The sequence below is a fragment of the Agelaius phoeniceus genome, chromosome 1 (genome assembly GCF_051311805.1).
Source record: "Agelaius phoeniceus isolate bAgePho1 chromosome 1, bAgePho1.hap1, whole genome shotgun sequence".
Lineage (NCBI taxonomy): Eukaryota > Metazoa > Chordata > Aves > Passeriformes > Icteridae > Agelaius > Agelaius phoeniceus.
Window position 1 is genome coordinate 66,487,841 of NC_135265.1, and position 21,848 is coordinate 66,509,688.

The window sequence follows — 21,848 nt, forward strand, 5'->3', positions numbered from 1 at the left end:
CCTCTTTTGCAAATATTTCCCTTTTTGTTTTCTAAAGGAGGAATGATGATGCTTTTGATTAGCAACACAATAGACACCCTTAATATTTAAAAGACTAGGACAACATCAGGAACACTTGCTTACGAACTCAGCTCCAGTCACATCACTAATGGACAACCCATACCAGGCTTTTCCCACCCATACCTTTGGCCTTCACCTCTGAAACCACTAAAACTCTCCAGAACTTCCATGCACCCAATCCACATCTTTCTTTGAGACATAGAAAACTGTAATTTCTCTCAAATTTTAGCGACTCAGCCCCATTGCTGGGGATGACAACGACTTGTAAGTTGGTCAGGAGACTCAGCCTGATACTGTGTATGACTCCTCTTACCAAAGCAGCCCACTGGTGATGGCAACATGTTTCACATTAGGGACGCATTTGCAGTGAGGAGCAGGGAAGGCTGATATGACAAAACAATCTAATGAAACAAGGGCAGCACAGCACATCTTATTGGTACCTTCAGATTCAACATGCTCTTTCAGATGCAAACAGGCATCAAAGCCATGTCACTAATACACTCATGAAAACAAATGGTCAACTAACTAGATTCGGTTTTATTTGCAAAATAATGTTTTCCATACCCCATCTTGCTTATATAGGTTTCTTTTCCTGTTGTAAAATCAGGTCAGTATAGCACTATATTCCATCATCTACAAGCAGACAGTGAAATCTTCAGAATATAAGGATCTTCACTGATCCTAACACTTTAGGGCAGCAGCTTTTCTGCCAAAGGCTGTCAGATTTCACAGAATATACAAAATGAGCAAAATCAAGCCATGATAGAAAACAAAGAGCCCTAAGGTTTCCTAACAAAATCTTAAATTTAGCTCTCTATATTAAACAATGTTACTTTATTTTCCCCAGACAATAAGGTTGCTTACAGTAAACACAGCCAATATTAAAACCTTCAAAACTTATTCCTACATTGCAGCAAACCTCAAATTAACTAATGGGAGTGTGTGGGGGGGGATTTCTATGGTGGTTTTTCTCCTGTGTGTTTTCTTGGCAGGAAGGGAGAGAAGGATTGTGTTGGGGTTTTTTTAAGGGAAAATACTTCAGGTTCTTGAACGTGGCTATTTATTCTCCAGGCTGATTTGGACTGCAAGTGCAACCCAAATAACTCATCTAATGCACAACAGCATAGAGGGAGTCTCAAGGGTTGTTCTACAGTGATCTCCAAAAAAGTTAAACATTGATGGGCTCTGAGCAAGTCTAGTTAAAGCTGTTGGCAACTTGATTGCTATGGGGCAATGAGAGGAGCTGGCAGCAGGGAGGGAGAAGCCAGGTAAGGCCATGGAGTGTTCTTTGTACATAGTACAAAAGGTGACAATCAGGTTTAGACAACGTAAAAATAGCTTTTAACCTAAAAACCTGTAAAAACACAGGTTACTTAATCTTACATCTTTGTCTTTCAAATGTTACAGAACATATTGTTTTGATTGCCAAGTTTGCTGAGTTTCACCTTCGACCATATACATTTATGCTTTTTTGCACACTTAGTTGTCATCAATACCAATTACCCTGGATTAAACCATATGCTAAACCACCCTTTTTTAAAGTTTTAATGGTTAATTAATAGCATCAATTTAAGATGTGTCTAACTTTGCATACGCACAAATAAGCTGTCAGAAAACAGACCTGTGAAACCTTTCAGTTTCCCCAAGTTCCAGCACAAACTGAGAGTTTGTGAGAGATTTTGTGTTCAAAGCAAGTATTTTCTGCAATGCTCTCAGGGACTGATAAGGAGACTACAGAAAGTGAAATCCAGTTTTCCTCATTATCTAGACTAGAAATGGAAATTGTGTACAACTAATGAGAAGTAAACTGATTTTTCAAATCACTTCACCTCTAACAACCCGTGACAGTAGCAATATCTGCTCACAAGGTGCTGAAGTTTATAGCAACCTGTGTAGTTTTGACAATCATTGAGCTGTTCCAACATAATTTCTAACTATGGGCTTGCTGTATACACTGCTATTTCCCTTCCCAACATTTAACCCATCTCAATTCATTCAAGAACTCCATTAGTTGTAGAAAAATAGGAACTGATGAAAACTGCTGTAACGGGATTGATAAAAGCTAAATGACTGGAGAAATTATGCAAGGAAAAAAGGCAACTAATTTCTTACACAATTAAAGAGTTTAATTAGATTATTTATTTAAGTGAATAGAGAGCTTTACAATAGATTTAACTCCTATTAAGTTTCAAGCAATACAGGAGTAGATATCAGAGTACTAAAATTAGATCAGTCTCATATTTGATCAGAAAACATAAGCTCAGTTATGTCAGCAACTTGGTAAGCAGCAATATTGAAAACTCAGCTCTGATTTATTACTTCACATCTTGTAAGAAGGAGAAATGTAAAATCCCTGATCTGTGAAAGAGGTTTATCCATCATACCAAAATGCTACTCAGCACTTCCTGAATAAAGACACTACAAAAATGTCTTCTCCAGAAGAGACTGTTAGTGGTAGCAATGACAACAGTCTGCAAACATGAGGTCTCAGATACAGCTGTATGCACAAGCCCTTGAGAGACTCTCAACTGTAAACTAACTGAGACACGTTTGCTGTGTTTTGACATAAAAAAGTTAAAACCAGAATCAAATGCTGTTCCTGCCCCTAAAGCTTTATGTTGATTTTTGTGGTTTTGTAATGGCTTTTTTCCTCTGAAGGGATGCTTCCATACTGCAACTGTAAAATTAAGCTGAAAAAAGCTGATGACAGCTACATGTAAGGGTGCAGGTGGAAGCATGTTCTTCCAAAAGCTGGGCAAAAGGGCGGGGATGGAAGCGTGTTCTCCCTCAACACGGATGTCTGCTCTTCAACCAACCTGCATTTTTCCTCTCATTTAATTCCTCTAGGGCCACTTCTACCAAGGCAGTAACAAATACCCATAGGATCAGATTCCTCACATTCACATGGGATTGATAAAGTGCACTGGGATTTTGTTCAAGGAAATGCCAGGACATGTAAGCTTGCCAGTTTGCAGAGCAGCTTTCTCACCTGCTTGCCCCTTAGAGCCAAGCTACCATGTGGCTGTGCAAAGGCAGGAGAGCAAGGAGACCAAGGTCAAACCTAGCAATGCTCAAGGTAGCATACGTGACAGGTGATAGATAAATAGTGAGAAGCCATGCATGGGAGGAGGTTTTGATCCCCTCAAAAGCAAGCTAAACTGGCAACTATTAAAGAAAAACAACTACCGGCTGCAGGACATCAAGTTCTGCCATGTCACACCCATTTCCCACCTCCCCCTGTATTTCAACTGTAAATTCTCTGATAAGGAAACTGCTTCTTCCTTTGCATTTTCAAAGTTCATGCTGGCTATTGCTGTAAGCTGGAGAACATCAAGAATGCTGTCAAGTACACAGACTGCAGGAATAAGGACATGTTCCAGTTATTTTTCTGTGAAAATTAGAGCGGTCTCACAGACAGCTCCTAAAACTTGCTTACAAGTTACTTTTGGAACAAAACCAACTTCTTAAATACATATTCCTTTAACCTCATAATTGAAACTGCAACCAAGTTTCCCAAGAGCTTTTCCTTCTCAACTGAGAGCTACATACCTCTCAGATTTCTGGGATGTATCTGCTTTGTCCGAGGCATTTTCCTCTAATCTCATGCACCACTTTCTCCTCTCAGAAACGGAAAGTACAGCAAGCAGAGAGATGGCAGCTCCATAAACTTGTCAAAGGCCTCAGTTAATCCGTATGCTAAAAAAACAGAGAGAAAGTTATGAGATTAAGGCATCAATAAGAAAAACAAAGATACCTATCTGATCCCTTTCATCTTCAAATGACTATGGAAATTAGTAAGAAATATTTCTGCACCTATGATTTGCTAAAGAATCTTTCCTTTCTGACAGCCTAGGAGCCACCCTGGCAGTCACACTCCGACCACCAGAGTTACACTGCTGGGACCGAATTCTCTTCACAGCAGGCTTGACTCCCTCCACTCTCCACTCTCACACACAAGATTTCCTTGCCGGCTCAACCCACATTTCCCACAGCAAAGTCACAGACCCCCGGTCCATGAAGTAATTTTTTCACGGCGCAACAACAGAGTAACAGCCCAAGCTGGTGCCTCAGAGGAGGGATCCTCAAGGATCCCCCGGGCTGTTACGCCCTCCCAGACTTATGCGTGCCAGAGTCGGGGGTCTTCCAGCTGAGTCCCGGGTTCCCGCTGCGTCCCTGTCCCCCGGCAGGGCGACAGATCCTGGTGCCCTTTGTTGTGCAAAGCGTCGGCACCACTTCCCGGCCTCTTGCCCCGGGCTCCCGCCACCCAGAGCTCAACCTGCAGCCCCAGGGCGGCTGCACAACCTGCACAGAACGGATTCCTCAACAGGTTTTATGGAGGCAAGCGTTCCAGTATCTTAAGAGAACCACGTGAGGCTGAAACTCCTTTTAGGATTACTCAGGAAGCATGAGAAAACGAAAACACTTTTCCACATTTGTCAGCTGTTTTCTAGCCAGAAAACATCTTCCAATAACCCTCGTCTCATGCAAATAAATCCAAAAAATTAAACAAAATTTGGCATCTGGCTTTCAGATACACATCTTCAGCTTCGGGTGGGGGAAGTACAGAGGGGAGGGCAAACACACAAAGCATCATCCGATTTGTAACATTACCTACAGAATCCTTACATGCAGCATGTAAGTTTGGAAGAATTCCCCATGGGATAGTTCTGCTGAAATATCAGTGTACAGTTGAGGATCACACTAGCTCTTGACCTACCTGCACTTTCTTACTTTTCAAACATTCTTAGGAATTGCTAACAGTTCAATGAGCGTTTTGTTCAGTTTCTGACACAGGATGTGAAATCTCTCAAAGACCTATGGAAAACTACTTACACACAAGAACCTAAAGAAGAAAATGACTGGTGTAATTACACTCTTCCATCTAAACAAAATTAAAAAATAACAAGCTTCTGCTTCTTTATAAAATAATTCTATTTCATGTCAACAGATTTTTCTTTTTATTAAACATTAGGAATAATTTTTTTAAAACTGTATGAACTTTGGAATGGCCCCTAATATAGGCAAATTGATTAAGGACAGCTGTTTGAAGGAGGAAGGATGTAGAGTTCTTAGCATTTGTTGTAAGTATTAATTTAGGGGCACTTACATTGTTTTTCAAGGCAACCATGTTCTTGAGAAAATTTAATTCAAACCCAATTAAAATAGACTACTTGCAACCACCCCTTCAGTCTACATACTGTTAAGGAATATAATCATTAATTTTTAATGTTTCTTTTGTCTGTTGCTGCATAAAAAGACCCAAACAGGAGAAAAAAAATTACTGCAACTGACACAAAGGAAAGCTGGAAAATGTTATTCTGACTAAATGATTCTTCACTAGGGTATTACTGCACGTTGAAGGAAAAAGACGGAAAAAACCCAAAACAGAGCACAGTGCCTGTCAAACTGTTAACTCATACCAGTTTATCTGCAAGCATAACAGAAATATTTAGAAATTAAATAAAACCTTATGGTAACAGGTCCTTTTTCCAGGTCTTAGGCACGAACTGGAAATGGAGAAAAGTGGCTGGATGGCTTGAAGCGACCAGCACTCCCTGAGCCCCGGTCCTCCCCTTTCCTCTGGCTCGACTGGGAAAGTCCCTGGGGCTGGGCTGAGGTTTTTAAAGACGCTAATAAACACCGTCACTTCTTTGCACAAGTTATTCCAAGCGAGAGTTTGAAATCCCCCGGTGTCTCCATAAATCGGGAGCCCCTTCCCGACGCTTCCCTGCAGCACAAATGTCATCCTACTGACGCTTTAATGCCACCAAGCTTCCCCGCTCTCCAGCAGGACCCTCTCCTTCGGGGAAGAGATAGCCGTGTGAGAGCCACGGCAGAAACACCGGGCAGGACCCACGCCAAAAGTCATTCCCTCTCTCGCTTGAACGAGGGGAAAAAAAATAACCAAAAAAAAAAGGGGAGAGGGAGAAACGGGCCTTTGCGATCGCAGCGGTCACATCCCCCCGTACCCACCCAAAAATGGGGGAGCGGGGCGGGAGGCAGCCCACCGCGGGGCCCGGGGAGCCGCGGGTATGTGCGAGCGGGACTGCGAGGGGAAGGGAAGGGGAAGGGAGGGAGGCAAAAAATCCATGAATGAATAAAGAGGGAGGAGCCTGGGAAAACCCCTCTGCAACGCCGCACCGAACAAAGCGCTGCACACATGCCGCGGGGGGGTGGGGGGGAAGGGGGACAGAGGGACGGGGGGCGGCCGCGGCCCGGCACCCAGCGGGGACGGCGGCGGGGCCGAGAGGAGCCGGGCCGGGGCTCCGCGCCTCCCAGTGCCCCCGAAACCCCGGCTGCAGACCCGGGGCGGAGAGGGGGGGACGCCCGGACAAACCCACGGGGAGCAGGGGCGCACTGGCACCCCCGGGGACCGCGCGGGTGCAGCCGGAGCGCGGAGTCCCCGCGCGTCCCGGAGGGGCCGCGGCGGAGCGCGGTGGGCTGAGGGGGGGATCGGGGCCTGCGGTCCTCCCCGTCCCCGCCCGCCCGCCCGCCCGTTTCCCCCCCGCCGCCGGTGGAGGACACATTGTGTTGTGGCTGCCGCAGCTCCACGCCGAAGGGGGCGGCGGGGGGCGGCCGTCCCGCCCCGCACCCTCGTCCCCGCAGCGCCTCCCGAGCCCCCTCCCGCCCCCCGCGGGGCCCGCTGCAAACCTGGCGGAGGGGCCGGCGCGGCGGCTGATGGCGGCGGCAGCGGCGGGGAGCGCGGCGACCCCTGCGCGGCGGCGGCGGCGGCGGCGGGAGGGAGAGGGAGGGAGGGAGGGAGAAAGAGCGGGGGGAGCGGGGGGGGCCGGGAGCCTCCTTCACTTGACAACCTCAAACACAAACATGACCCAGCGCCGCCGCCGCCACAGCCGCCACCGCGCCCGCACACACACGCACACACAGAGCCCGGCAGCGGCACCCACCCCTCCTCCATGCACCGTCCCCCCGGGCCGGCCAAGGCGCCGCCCCCCGGCACGGCCCCGCTCCGCAGCCCCCCGGCCCCCGGCCGCGCCCGCCCCCCGCGGCAGCAGACCCCTCCTCCGGGAACCCCATCCCCCACGTCCCACTCGGGAGCCCCCATCGCGGCCCTGCCCCTCGGCCGTGGGGCGGTGGACGGGGGGGGACACAATGCGGGGGAACGGGGGGCGGGGGAGTGGGAGCCTCCCCTGGCAGGCGGGAGAGGCGGGGCGGGCCCGGCGGGGGAGGGAGGGAGGGCGGGAGGGAGGACGGGCGGGCTCGGCGCATCCGCCGGGGTCCCCTCGGGGAGAGCCGCGTTCCCCGCCGGGCCCGCCCCGCCCCGCCCCTCCCCCCGGCGCCCCGGTCACCGTCGGGGGGAGCGCGGGGGGTGTTTTACCTTCTCTCACTTTCTATTGCAGGAAGCGCGGCCGGAGCAGTGACGTCACCGGGTCTCCCGGTCCCGCCCCCTCCCCGGGTCGGGGGAGGGGTCACCGAGGGGGTTTCCTCGCGGCCCGGTGGGGGAGGCACGGCCGGGGGGCCGCCGCTGCTGCTGCTGCCCCGCCGCCTCCTCCCCCTCTTCTTTCTCCTCCTCCTCCTTCTCACCGGTGGGACTGCCCGGGCGCCACCGCCCCGGCCCCTGCTCCTGCCCTGAGGCAGGGGGGCACCTCGCCGCCGCGGCTCCCGGGGGTCTCCTCAGAGGGGGTCCCCGCTCGGCGCGGCACGAGGCAGCGCCTCCCCCCGACGGCCGAAGCCGCCGCCGCCGCTCGGGGCGCTGCACGGTGCGCGTCGCGCTCCCCCCTGGCAGGGCCCGGCCCCCGGGGCACCGGCACGGCCGGGCGCGCACACACACACACACGGACGGACACGCAGAGAGACGGGGCTGACGCGGAGATCCCGGAGGTTCCTCCCTGCCGCCCGCCCGGACGGGCTTCCCCGCACCCCCGCCCGCCCGGCCCGCCGCGCCCCGGCGCCGCCGGGGAAACTCACCGCCGCGCCGCGCATCCCGCCGCGGCTACAACTTTCCATCCCGGGCGGCAGCCGGCGGCGGCAGCGAGCCCCTCCGCCGCTGGAAGTGGGCGGGGGAGGAAATACGAGGAGGAGGCGCGTCGTGCTCTCCGCCGCGGCGCCCCTTTTTTGGCCCGGGACGCGGGTTTTGCCGGTGGGGGCTGTGCTGCCGCTGTTGGTTTCCTGCATCAGCTGCGGGGGTGTGTGTGCACAGCACACACGTGTGTGTCTGTCTGTGTGTGCGCTCTCCGTGCTGGGTCACCCTGCCCGGCCGAGGGCTGCCCTCCCTTCTCTCGCACCACTGGCAAGCGAGCGCTGGGCCGCCCTCCAAAAGGCGAGGGGGCCCGAGCTGGGCTTTGGGTACTGAGGAGAGGAATTTGGCATTTCTTTTTTTCCTTTTTTTTTTTTCTTTTTTTTTTTTTTTCACCCAAACTCCCCGACAGAGCAGTGTTGGCAGCTTTTCATTGCCACTCGGGTTTTCAATCGGGTTTTGCTTTTGAATCCAGTACGTGATGTCTTTAGCAAACAAACCCAAATAAATGTGTCTTGCATCACCTCCGTGTTCTCCCTCCTCCCGTGCCTGCACTCCCCTGGCAGTCTGTGTGCTCAGCTGTGAGCACCTTGGCCCTTCTATGTCCTTCCCTTTGGAGTTCAGTGTCCGGACCAGATCCTGCCTTAAGTGAACAGGACCACCATTCTCAGAGTTTTCAAGGTTTTTACAGGGAGTTCCTTCAACCTACATTTAATCATGTTTGTAAGACAGATGAGTATTTTAGTCCCCATTTCACAGGAGAGAAACCAAGGCAGGAAGATGCAGAGTAGCTCGCTGCATGCTGTGGACTGACATGACACCACTTCTGCCTGAGCTTTTGGCCACAGGCGCTGTCTCTGGGCTATTTTTCCTCTTGAGTTCACTTAAATTATACCTTGAGAACACTTCCAGCTTACAGTGGTGGCAGGTTCTCTGCTGTGGGTAACCTGTCCTATGTCCTGCCCAGAGGCAGCACGGGAGGCAAATGTAAGTGAAATCCCTGGCTAGTTTGCAACTGGTGGTTAGGGCAAGAGATAGTATTCGTCGCTGAACTGGAGATTCATGGAAAAATCAGACCCTCAAAGAGTATCTTCAGGAGAAATGTGTTCTTCTGCTCCTATTGGACAAGCAAAAGATGATTCTTTATTGTTAGAGACAGTGCTTGTCTTCTCCCTTGTCTGTCCCCCCCTCCCCCACCTTGTTCTTCCTTTGTCTGGCTTTTAGACTTGGGATTCTGACTTGCTAAAGAACAGAGTTACTGTTATCCTAAACACATCAGCATGAATATGATCGTACAGGTGCCATAAGCTTAAATTAGTGTACCAAGTCTGACCAGACACAAACCCAGGACCATGCAACTTCTGAAGCTAGGTCTGAGCCTCTACCTGTTCCGCTCAGCTGTCCCTTGAAGTCTGTCCTGCAGGCCTCTGGGACACATAGCATCTAGATCCTTCTTTGCTACTCATTGTCTGAAAGCCTCACATCCTGATCACCAGAGTCATCAAGAGAAAGCATCAGATACTGGCCCTTCCTCACAAGATGCCTTAGGAAGAAGGAGCCATCACAGCTGCTGCTTGTGCCAAAGGGAATTTTTTCACAAGGACCTGAGTAAGTTCAAAATAGATGCTCCAGCCTGCAAGTTGAAATGAGACCATAGCAACCCCCCTGCAGCCTGCAGGAAAGGTTTGTTCTGCTAGATGTAGTCAAACTTCCTCTCACCCATCAGTGAAAATCCAGCCCTCTCACCACACCTATGTGCACAGGAATATAATAAGTGCCCTTCCTCTGCAGACAAGCACAACTGTCTTAACAAGAAAGACTCAATGAGGTGTCAGAGGAGACAGGGATGTGTATCATATGGTGGCAGCTGATCCTCCCTTGAACATAAAACCAGTCATCCCAAAGTCAGTTTGGGTCAGAGGACAAAACCAAGAACTGAAAGTCTGGCCCCTTGGGTTATTTCCAGGGCCATCTGAAAAAGCAGCCAAAGAGGCAGCTGTGAGCTGGGGACTCTCCTCAGCCTGTTCCCCTACAGCGAGCACAGCTAAGGGCCAAAGGACTGCCTTGAGCACAGTTCAGTGTCGTTCCAGCAGGCTGCCCCCTGGCCAGGTAAAAAATGCAATCCTAAGGGCTTTGAAAAGGCAGCATACCAAGCTGTTTATCCCAGGCAGACCACTTCATCTTTTTTTGTCTGTTTTTCCATCAGTAAAAAGGAAGTGCTTACCCACTCAGTAAAGCACTTTGGGAAAAATACTGTAGATGATTGCTAGTAGGAGGCACAGAGTAATCTTCTCAAACCTGCAAATGAGGGAAATTCTTTAAAACTTTTCAGTGAGATTTAAAACACCACATCAATATGCATATAGGAAAAAAAAAACCCACACCACCTTCACTGAAGAATTTAGATACTTTTAAAATTTCACCTAAAAGGAGTCCTGCAGGATATATATCCTCTTTAAATGACTATGTGTATAGCTGAACAGGGAAGATTATTGAGGTTTTCTTCTCTCTAAAACTCCACTGTATTTTCAGGAGGACACCTATTTTTAAACATCCTCTAGTTTTACTCTTGAAACCTCATTCAGAAACTGGTTTTCTGTAATGGCTCACAGGTATTTTATGTATAAATGTATACACATACAAACATTAGGCTCTTGAGAAACCACGATACATTAGGTAGTCTTGAATAATTCATTGTTAAGCACCCCATGATAAATCTCTAGTTGAACACTATGTGATTTTGATAGAATTCTTGGGATAAATTGAATGTGAAGCACTGTGGTAAATTTAACTATGCTGAGCGTCAAATGTGAAAACTTTACATTGTACATTACATCCTGACATGCAACTGAGAATCATTATTATTAAGGCTTCGGGGAATTTTCAAGGGAACTTCTGAAGTTCTGAAAAGAAAAAGAACAAGACTGAGTGCTGTTCTCTATAGAAGTTGAGATTTTCTCAGAGAAGGGAAATTCCATAAGTAGTCTGTATTGAATTAACATAAAGGTTTCACTAAAAGAACTGCTGTCTATTAGCTTATGCTCTGAGGCTTCTCATTGAGCACTACATATAAAAGTCAGAGGATCTTGGCTTACCTGGTACCAGCGTGTGCTTAGAGCTTTTCTAGGGCTTGCCACTCCTGCAGCGGGCCTGGAGAGATAGGGCAGCAACCACTGATGTGAGGGGAGGTCATTTTCCCCTTTTCTGTAGCAGTAGCTGTCACCCCAGATACTCACAGCTCTCCCTTGTCAGCAGCAGCCAGACGCTTTCCTGGAGGTAGGCAAAGGCAAGAGCACAGGGACCTGGTCATGCACTGCTCCTCACAGCCTGCAGCTCCAAACAAGAAGCTGGTCTTCATTGGGACACTTTGCATGGCAATATCCTTCATCTCCCCCCTTCTCAGGATGTCCTGAGGATGGGTTGCTTTTCATTGTCCCATAAGTGGGCTCAGTTCTTTCTGATTTGGAGAAACTGGCATTAAATAATGCAAACTGTTCCATCGAAGAATTTTGCCACAATCTTCCTTTTTATTTATGCGAATACACTGCAGCTCTGTGTGGTGGTACCTGGTACCTGGTAATCATGTGGCCAGGAAAAGGTACAAATCTGTCCAGCTTCAGATTAATCACGTGATATAGGGCACAGTTCACTGACAGAGCTTCACCTTTTTTCCAGGTATTATTAACCAAACATTTCAATGAACTTCAACATCACTGATACCATATCTACTTATTCATATCATGTTCATCTAAATGATATCAGAGCATCTCAGACAAGAATACCTGTGTTTAAGAGGCCATGCTAAAATCTCTTTTGGTGGCTTTTTGTCCTTTTCCCTCTTTGGAAGAGTCCCAGCTGCTGGGGTGTTTCCCCAGGGGTAATCATAGGACAGCTCATGGAGGCAGGGGAAGAAATCCTAATTTAACCCTACTTTTACCACCACCACCACCACCACCACCACAGCCTGACATCAGCCTTCTTTCCTCCTAGCACATGAGGCCTCATGTGGCTGGTCACAGGACAGAGATCAGGCAAGAGACCAGCCACAGAGCAAAGGAGAAGAGCACCTTCTGACAGAGTCCCTGTGAGGTGTCCTTCGGTGCTGCAAGCCCTGGTGACACCAGTGCCGAGCCCACACCTCATGCAGCATCCTTCCTGCAGAGACACCTGCACAGGCCAAGAGACAGGGAGGCACCCTCAGCACTTCCCAGGCTGGCCCCACTCCCTGTCTGGCCAAACCATTCATGATGGCATACCAAAGTCTAAGGAGGAAAACAAAAAATAATTAAAATTGTACTCGTTGAACCACTGTTGCCTGTTTGTCCAAGAGGAAGCCCCAGTGGCAGGCAGATGGTGTGGCCCTGCTGCTGACCTGCCCTTAGCACGATAAGGAGCAGGCTGGACCACTGGCAAGCTGTGAATGCCTCGTACTCAGCACACCACACTTCTAGCAGGGTTTTGTGGGATGTGACATTAAGCACTTCCAGGAGGGAGATAATTGCCAAACAGAATTATGAGCTCCAGAATAGATGATTTGGGAGAAAGCAAAGTCTCCTCTGAAGTGCATGGTATGATACCATTTGGGTTATATTAAAGGGCTGGGCCAGCACAGACTCCCCACCTCCTCCCAGAGATGGAGCTCACCCAAGGCCCTGAGCAGAGTCTTGCGTCCAAACATGAGGCAAGTTTGAGCTTGGGCCGGTGCTCTGAAGTTAGTGTAGATGTACCCATGAAAAGCAAGTCCCAGAGCTTTTGGCTTTTCACTGAAAATTGCTTCTGTCTTTTCACAAAGAGCTGCTTCTCTATAGGTCAGCAGGCTCTGCACTTTCACAGCCCTTTTAGTCCCTTCCACCCTGGTATTTTTGCTTCTGAGTTAGACAGGTTTCTGAACTTTTTCATGAAGTTGCTCATATTTTCCACTGCATCTCCTTTTTACCTCACCCCACCAGTTCACTCTGATCTTTCTTTCTCAGTTGCTCTAGGTTCTGAACTGTTCATTTAAATATGATGTGGCTTGCCAGCATTTTTTCCTAAGCCTTTTATTTTATCAGTTAAAGAAACAGGAGACACATGAGGCACTTAACACAAGTGCACCTTGCCAAGATGCCTCCAGTGGTATGCTCTTTCTTTAGATTTGACCACAAACATTTTAACATATCTGAATGATTAAAAAGCATTCCAACCCATGCTTTCTTCCCCAAGTATTTTTGCCATTCAGTGGCCCTCTAGTATTGTTTGCGACAGACATGTGTGGGAGAGTTCTTTTAAATATCACTTTTTGAGCACGTTAAATTAGCTAAGCAGCTCAAAGGTTGCAGGGTTAAAAAGAAATAAGCAAAACAGAGTTATTTTCTGTGGAAATGTTTTTCCTTGCCTCCTTCCCAGTACAGTTATGAACAGAAGAAGTCCACAAAGGAGAAAATAATCCCCATCCTATTGAAAATTCTCAAATATATTAAAATTTATTTGATGACTGGAATGTTTACTTTGTAGGCATATTGCAGATCACTAGGTATAGATCAACAACAAAGCTTCAAGTTCCTTTAGCCTTTATATTCCTCAGAACTGTGAAGTGGCGTTCAAAAAGTACACAGAATATTTGCAGTGGTGCATCACAAACCACACAGCTCACCTTTGTAAGCCATGCTCTATCATTTAAAGATGTTCAGTCATCCTTAAATCCAAATGGCTACAAAAATAATTAAACATATGGCTTTGCTTTGAATTATTGTGGTTCTATGTAATTTCCCTGTTTATGGGGTCTCCTGAAAAATCATTTTCTCTAGTTGTGGCCAGTGATTTTATAAATCTTTTTAGTCTAAGGCTAAGAAGGTCAAGCTCCAGTGCTGAGGAGTGTAGATAATTTTAAAAACACACTGTAGGAAACAAATGCAAGTTGAAAACACAGCTCTTGGAATCTTGCAGCTGTACCAAAATTTCACAAGGCCAACACTGTAAAAGCCATGGATCTCATTTTCCAAAAGTCCTATCACAGCAGTATGACTGCATCCTTTACCCATTTTCACATACCGATAAACAATTACCCACATGGCGTACAAGACAGAGGAATGACAGATGAAGGAGAACTAGAGTGATATGAATAAGAAACATGGGTCAAAGCTGGCTTCTCACTGCAGTTAGGACAGAAATAATTTGGGCTTGGTTTTTCATGGATTAGCTGATGGCAGCTGATGGCTGCAACACCCACTCCCGTTTGCCCCTGACCCAAGCTGTTGCTCCAGTCTGGCTTGGCAGCCTCCACACCGACTTCTTCAGCTCCAACTGCACATTGCACTCCTTCTAGAAAGTTGTGCCATGGCTTCATCACAGTCCAGTTGAAGCTCCTTTTCATCAAAAAGGAGTAAGACATTTCACAACTGACTCTATCTTCTGTTTAAACACTTGAAAGGCAACATCAAAACATGTTCTAGGGTGCAGCAGCAGGTCTCAAAGCTGTTTGTCTGTTGGCTTAAGAAGTGGTACAACAGAAACAGCACACTATTTCCTTCAGAGGTGAATCATTCCCCAGCCTTGTCTTTATAGCAAGTGGTAAGGCCTTTTTTAAGTCACAAAAGTGTGGTTTATATATTATTTTGACCAAACTGTGGAACAAACATTCGGGTGAATTAAATGTGTGTACATTTGTGGAAAGTAGAATCTGACACTGATGCACTGTTAAGCTTGCAGATAAGCTCATGGAAACACAAGAAAAAGCAGAAATTAAGATATTGAATACTCCACTGGCTTAAATTGTCAAAGTTCCTTCAAGATACTTAGATCATATTATTGCCATAGAAATGCTACAGGAGGAGCAGCCAGTCAGCCCATAAGCCCCAAAAACGGTGTGCACTCACTTCTTAAAAGTACTGGGTTTGTCTGCTTGTCCAGAAGAAATCCAGCATGGAGGCCAGGCCAGTTAAGATAAAGAAAACCAAGCCACATGAGGCAGATGCTGGACACAGATAGGAGACAAGCCTGTGAAGAACAGCTCAGCTCCCCAAAGGCTTCAGGCACCAGAGTGCAGTGAGGGGCAAGAGTACACAGCACAGCTGTGAGTCCCTCTATGGAGAGGCATTTCCTTTGTGGAGTAATTTTTCCTGCGCCTATCTTCAGGAAAGAATTTGTGTGTCTGTTAAGTCCCACTAATGCACTCTCAGAAAACCAGACCATGTGCTTAAGGGGTTCTTGTATCAAGTTTTACAGGCATCATTTGAGCATATGTATTATCCCCTTGGCTTAGTGGGACCATGCATTCCTGGAGTCCCTGATGATCTTACTGTAGCCTCCACAGTAAACTCAAATGAAAAAGGAAAGTGAATTTTACTAAATCAAGAAAGTTCAAAATTGAAACATTACTGAACAACTCCTCCCCCATTTAAGGCTCCATTTTGGGGTATCTGATCCTGTGAACAGCTTGCACAACAAGGCACTGAGGTCAACGGGGCTAACAAACCACAGGTTGTGCTTTCTGTTGAGTCAGAGGCTTTGCTGGCAAACATTCAAAGCCAATTCTGCAATGATCCACCATGCATGTTCTTATTATCAAGAGAGTAGTGCCATTCTGGTGTAATGTTTTAGAGATCTTTCTCTGCTAAAAAACATATCTGTGCATTACTTTTTGTTGTCTCTTAAACAGAAATACACAAAGCTGTAAAAACACTTCTAATTATGTTTAAAAACCAATCACATTAAAACCAAAGCTGATGCCAAGAACATATTATTCACACAAACCAAGAGATGCAGAAACACTTCACTCCACTGCTGGGGACTGCAGGATAAAGTAAACAGGATAATTCAGTCTGGTTTATGGAGGCCAAAGTCATGGCACCTACCTTTGTATCTCCCCTTTTTGTCCCACAGGCTGCATATAAACTTTTTAATATACCCTTTCCACTACACATTCTTTTTAACTTCTTCATTCTCTACTCCAATTCCCAGGGCCTGTCTTCCCACTGTGTTTTGTCTCCTTATCCAGTTGTTCTCCACACTACTTCTCTCCCAGTTTCAAAGCATCTTTTTCTACCCAGACTGTGTGAGGAGACACCGTGTTCCATCTTTTTTTTTTCCCAATCTGGATGTATCTTGAGAAGTTGCAGGTTAGGAAAGGAAGGATTGAAGCTTCCTTCACTCATTTCTCTATCATCCTCCCTCCTCTTCCCTGTGGGCTGACCATTTGGTGGATACCTGTTAAGCATCTCCCAGTGGAAGCACAGAGAAGACATGGAAATACAAATAGTGGCTTCTTGTTTTCAAATTTGGGACCTGCTGCCCAGCTCTGTTGCTACTGAGGCCAAAAACATTCCTTGATATTGTGGAGTTTGTTGAATGCAGTGACAAAAGTGAACAAAAGGTGATTCTGGAATCTTACTGCAGAATCTCAGTCCCCTTGCCCTGTAAAACACACGTGGATCAGTCTGAGAGATAAGAATTACCGAGTGTGACCTGAACACTGAGCTCCGGAAACACAAGAAGCATGCCAGTGCACATTTCTTACCTAAACAAGCAAGGCTTTGCAGTGAAGTGAAACACTGAATAGAGGATTATCTATATTTGTGGGCAAAGTCCTCTAGCTAAATCTGAACCACAGATCTTCACATCTGAAAATAAAACCATTATCTAGATTTTCCTCCCGTGGTGCAGATAATATAGCAATGCTGCCAGAGACTTCTATTCCATATCACTGCCTTCTGCTGTATATTCTGCTGCTTTCTTGCTTCCAGGGGAAGAGTAGACAGTTAACAACAGTTCCTTCCTCCTTAGGCAAAAAGATGGCTTCAGTTACAGCACTTCTGTAGAGTGGGTAGGAGCCACCACCTTCTGTCACTGTGACAGCACAGTACCTCACCTCTGTGCACTCACACACGCACTTGACGAAAGCAGAAGAGAGAGCATCAAATCCAGGTCTTTTCTCCAAGGGATGGCAAGCCAGGAACTGAGCTGACCCCATAGCCTTCCCCTCAGCCTCAAGGGAGCCAAGCAGGATGGGCTGAGAGATAGCAACCAAGAGTCCAGACCGTAAGGCAAAAGCATGCTGACAGGGCAGATCCAAGATCAAACCAGGAAGGCAGAATCAGGAAGCCAGTTCATAAGCCAGGTCCAGTGACAGTAGGGCCATGATGATGAGACAGTGCCCAGTTTAGTCTGGGAAACCAGTCCAGACAATGAGTTCCAGAGAAAAGGTGTCCATAGCAAGCCCTAGACAGGCTGAGTTGGAGACCAAAATGCCCCCCAACAACTCAAGCAGAGGCTGACAGTCCCCAGCTGAACTAAAAAGGGGCTCTGCTCCCTTTTAAGGTGGTTGGGTGGAGGTCCCAGCTGGGGCTGGCCAGGTTTATTGAGAACTGTTAAGTGTTCTCAGCACCCTGATGGAGAGAATGAGCAAAAGAAACTGCCAAACATACACATGTGTGTGTATATAAATATGTGTGTGTATATACATATATATATATATATATACACACAACCTGTATGTCAACCTATATGTCACTATGTTAATTCTCTGTTTCTTAAACCCCCTCTCCATTTCCAGACATCTGGCTTCTGATTTTAGAACCTCTAAGGCTTGGAATAGACCTTAACTCTAAAAATCTATCTGATGTCACAAAGCAAGCAAAAGATTAGGAAGTTAAAGAAAGACACAGCTGCAATAAAGGGATTGCAAGTACTTTAAGGCAAAAGTTTCAAGCTCCAGATAATATGGCCTGCATTCCAGTTTGCTTCCAGGCTACTTTAAAATCTATTCAAGGACTTCCAAGTTTGCTTGTCTACAAATAATTATAAATCTGGAAAGAGTTGTTCTCCACTTCCAACATCCTCTACATCCTTTCTTTCTTTTTTTTTTTTTTAAATTTGCAATAATGCATTGTACTTCTACTACTACCCGTTGTGCTCACTTTTAGACTGTTTTCCCCAAATTGATTCTCCCTTTGATCTTTCCATTCCATAAGGATAATAACTTTTCCAAGATCCTCTCTATTTTTATGGTCTTTAGTGGCACCTGTACTTCTTCCTCAGTTAAAAATCAACTGAAAAATTAGTGCTGTTTGCCTTGTCCCTGCTCTCTAGTAGATACTAGTGAGTATCTGACACATCAGTCAGGTTATTCCAAGCAGTGTGCAGACAGACTTAAAGGCAAACACACACAGGGCTGGACTTGCAAGTGCTGGATTTCCTGGAACAAGATTATATTCTAATTATCCTGCAGTAAGACATTTCAGGGCTGTTGAAAAAAAGTGTACAAAATATGAAATGATGATTCTTATTAATATCTTACTTTACCTCATGTCTCAGCTTAATTTAGTTTTCTCAGTGTTTACAGTCTGATTTTATGTGATAATTATTCCTGGCCAAATTATCTGAAACAATTTTTAAAACATTTAGTTTTGCAAATGTTCCTGTACAAATGCAAATCCCTTAATAGAGTTCAGTTATTATGTTCATTCTTCCCTCTTCATTGCAAGTTTGTGTAATTAGGTTTTAATTTAGTTTATGTTGGAATTTTTTAATATTTAAAATCCTGTCCATATGCTACCATTACCTCAAATGGACCATGTTGAAGTCAGATGGATTTCCAGGCTGTGGATAGATGTCTTCTTCTTACATTACTTTTTCAGCTGTGATTATGTGTGTCCAAGTCCCACCTGAAGTTCACAGCTCCTTCTCTGCGTGGACACTCCTTGAGCTGCTCCACTGCACATGGGCTAGTTCAGACTGCCTTCTTCAGTGGTTTGACATAACTGAGTTCATTCTGTAAAGAAGCAAATGGTGTATGTAAGCACATTTCCACCTGCTGGTTGATCAGTGGGAATGGAGACCTCTGTGCTTGAACAGTCACCAGTACCTCTCAGAGGCACTATCTTCAACCAGCAGAGACAGCCCCACAGTAAACATGTGCTTATGACCTGGCTTAGCTAAAACCTGGAAAACAAGAATTCTGCAAAAGCTGCATTACCTTTGGAAAGAGACGGGGAATGACCAAGAACAGTGCATGGTACTGCAGTGCAGTGCAGTGCAGGACACCATGAGTGACTGCATGGGCCATTTCCCACTGGCTTGTTCGGAAAATGCAGGTGTGGAGCCAGCATACAGCAAACCCTCCCAGATTGCACAGATGACTCAACAGAATGTCAAAACCATCTCTATGGAAGAGTTATTCAAGGATGATTCATGACCACTGTCAGGAGGAGATTATCCAGGGAGAGGACAAGGACAGCTTCAGCTTCTGAAATTGCTTCAGAGAAAATGCATCTGATTCACACTAAACTCTGGCCACCACAAGTGCCCATCATGCCCTGATCTCTAGAGACTGGCAGCTGCTTAACGTGTCCTAATGGAGGAGGTCTGAAATATTCTAGAAACTACAGAGCAGCCCATAAGGCTTGAACCAACTGTTTCACACAAGGAAGATTTGGGCAGGGACTGAAGCTGCCTGCATCCAGGAACACTCTCACGTGCTGGAGAGATGCAGTGAGGGCTCCTCTTCTCACCTAATGAGCGTGTTCTTATCAGAAGAGGAGCCTCACATCTGAGAGAGTAAGATGAGGACAGTGAAAAGAGAAAACCAAACTTGATAGAAAGAGCATTGCACATGCACATTTGAATCCAGGCAGCTTCTTGCACCCTTTTCCATCTCTGTAATTATGGAGGGGCTGCCAGGATCCAGCCTTCAATAAAAGGCATCTGTTCCTGAAGTGAAAACCAGCACTTGGTTGCTAACAGCACACAGTAACTCTACACATCAGTGCAGAGCAGGAAATGAAAAACGCCTTTTCTAACTATGTTATAATGGCAATTTTAGGTAGATGGAACATTAGCAGCAGATGCCAAGCTGGAAGCTCGCCACACCATTGGCTTTTCAGCAGCAGCTTTGGTCTTTGGAAGCTTTTCACAGGCTGACAATGCTTCAGAAGAGTCTACTTTTGTCTGGGATTACAAAAATCAATTGCATCACTTGTACATAGCATGAATGGTTACCATGTGGACAGCCTCTTCAACCAACTGGCATTTATTCTAGGTTATCACATCAAGAGTGCCACAGGAAGCTTTCTCCACCTTTGTGGTGCAGTTTGTCAGAAGATGATTTCCATTTTTAAACTCAGTTTTTCTCATTCAAAGAAGAATAGATTATTCTTCTCCCAACAGGCAAAATTAGTTCCCTCAGGAAAGGTTTGTGTGGAAAAGTGGTAAAGTGTCTTTTAAGGCATTTCAAGGTTTGTGCACAACACTCATGTCACTGTAGTGGTGCACCTCTTGTCTTTTAAATTTCTATTAAATGGGTCTTGAGCTCTAACTACCTTTCAATCCTTCTTCTAGTGCAGAAAACTGTACCAGGTGGTGGGAATGTTAGTTCTGCCAATGTCAAGCCTCCTTGCCATTGGTAAATCCTTTTCAATCAAAACAGATGCATTTCATACATGAATATCACTCAAGGTACACCAGAGCACAGGGGCAGGTTTCCCGGCTCAGCCCACATGCCTTCACTACAGTCTTTTGGAATAGCAAAGACAAACCAAGATGTCCTGAAAACCATCTGGTTTCACTCTGGGGGAGTTGCCTAACTTGCTAATATGAAGTCAGCAGAGCACCTTATATATCCTTTTAACTTCTCAGAGGATGACATGAGGATTTAGACTCAGGCATACTCACCACTAGTCGATGCTTGGTTGCTGCCCTCAGCCTATTTGCTTCTCTTTTCAAACTGCTCTTGGGACCACTGGTTGGCACAAATCAAAGAAGCTTTCAGACTCCACCTTCAGTTAGGAAACTTGCTTTGTCCACTTCTGGCCTAAGATTTAGGTTATGGGCATGGTTTAAACAACATCTCCTTTTTCAACTCCCCCACCACCACCCCCCAGCCCAGTTATGCCATGTATCTAATGCAGAGACTTGGGACACACTACTTAGCAACTCTGTGGTGAATCAAACATGTTACACAATGATTTGATTAAAGGAATCATTCCTTTTCAACTGAGACACCGTTATGTCATGGATCTGCACAAAACACTTTCCAAATGATCTTTCGTCCAGCAGTCCAGAACAGCTGTTAATATTTAAGGAGCACCAGAAGTTAGTAAGTGTCTCTGAAATACCTATGGGATTTAAATGTTCTCTGTGAGGTCTACTTGATAGACTCATTGTAATTTTGACTGGGCCATAGGACTGATTCATCTGCCCCTTGAGTATTTCCTAGTGCACAGCAAAGAAAAGGTAGCAGAAATATATTTCCATACGTATGCATGGCACACATATACCTTATGTAACATGTATTTCCATGTGTACTGACATATAAAAATGTGCTCAGAATACATTTCACACTGTAAAGTTCACCACTTAGCAGTTGGGAAACACCATAAGAAATGTCACCTGTGCAGCATAGCTTAGTCCTGTGCAGTGAGTACTGCAGCCCAGCATCGTGTTCTGCTCCTTTGCTGTGCGTGAAGGCCAACCCATGCTCTGTGTGTTGTTGAGGGTGGGACCCCAGTGAAATAGGATCAGATGTGTTTTGATCACAGCTCATCCCAAGAAAGAGTCACTGCCCTGGTGCTACCACCAGCTGCTCATCACCCCTTCTCTACCAGGGACATAATCACACTTTCTGATCTGCCAGCACAGCTCCATCTGTAGTCATTTCCTAACTCAAATTCTGTCAAATGATCCAGTTTTTTGGGGAGGCAGCACGGGGGTGTGTGTGCTTTTAAATGGCAGTCAAAGCAGTGCCCACGCTGAGGCAGATCATTTTTGCAAAGCCGAGGAACAGTGAGATGTGCTCTTCTACCAGCAGACCTGAGAGGTCAGCAACCTGTGAGACAGGATC

General features: G+C 46.4%; 2 protein-coding genes and 1 long non-coding RNA gene across 4 annotated transcripts in view; 1 reads left to right on the top strand and 2 right to left on the bottom strand.

The window, feature by feature from the left end:
• The window catches only part of HIVEP1 (HIVEP zinc finger 1), a 128,014-nt gene extending 119,891 nt beyond the window's left edge, over window positions 1-8,123 (bottom strand). The window contains exons 1-2 of one of the 2 annotated variants that reach the window (XM_077180793.1): window positions 7,987-8,123; window positions 3,610-3,756 (exon numbers count right to left, since the gene is read on the bottom strand). In XM_077180793.1, the coding sequence (XP_077036908.1) occupies window positions 3,610-3,649 (40 nt within the window). In that variant the 5' untranslated portion in view covers window positions 3,650-3,756; window positions 7,987-8,123. Of the gene's footprint in view, window positions 1-3,609; window positions 3,757-6,711; window positions 6,860-7,986 lie in introns of those variants that run through there. The other variant, XM_077180782.1, reaches the window with a different exon arrangement.
• Window positions 5,742-8,559, top strand: LOC143694422 (uncharacterized). The gene is made up of 2 exons (XM_077180803.1): window positions 5,742-6,090; window positions 7,419-8,559. Exons 1-2 carry the CDS (start codon window positions 5,822-5,824, stop codon window positions 8,515-8,517), a joined length of 1,368 nt encoding a protein of 455 aa, XP_077036918.1. The 5' UTR covers window positions 5,742-5,821; the 3' UTR covers window positions 8,518-8,559.
• A 2,582-nt stretch (window positions 8,560-11,141) lies between these two features.
• Window positions 11,142-21,848, bottom strand: part of LOC143694426 (uncharacterized) — a 92,294-nt gene continuing 81,587 nt past the window's right edge. The window contains exons 8-10 of the long non-coding RNA XR_013182908.1: window positions 20,681-20,819; window positions 18,573-18,782; window positions 11,142-11,305 (exon numbers count right to left, since the gene is read on the bottom strand). This is a non-coding gene — a long non-coding RNA (uncharacterized LOC143694426). The remainder of the gene's footprint in view (window positions 11,306-18,572; window positions 18,783-20,680; window positions 20,820-21,848) is intronic.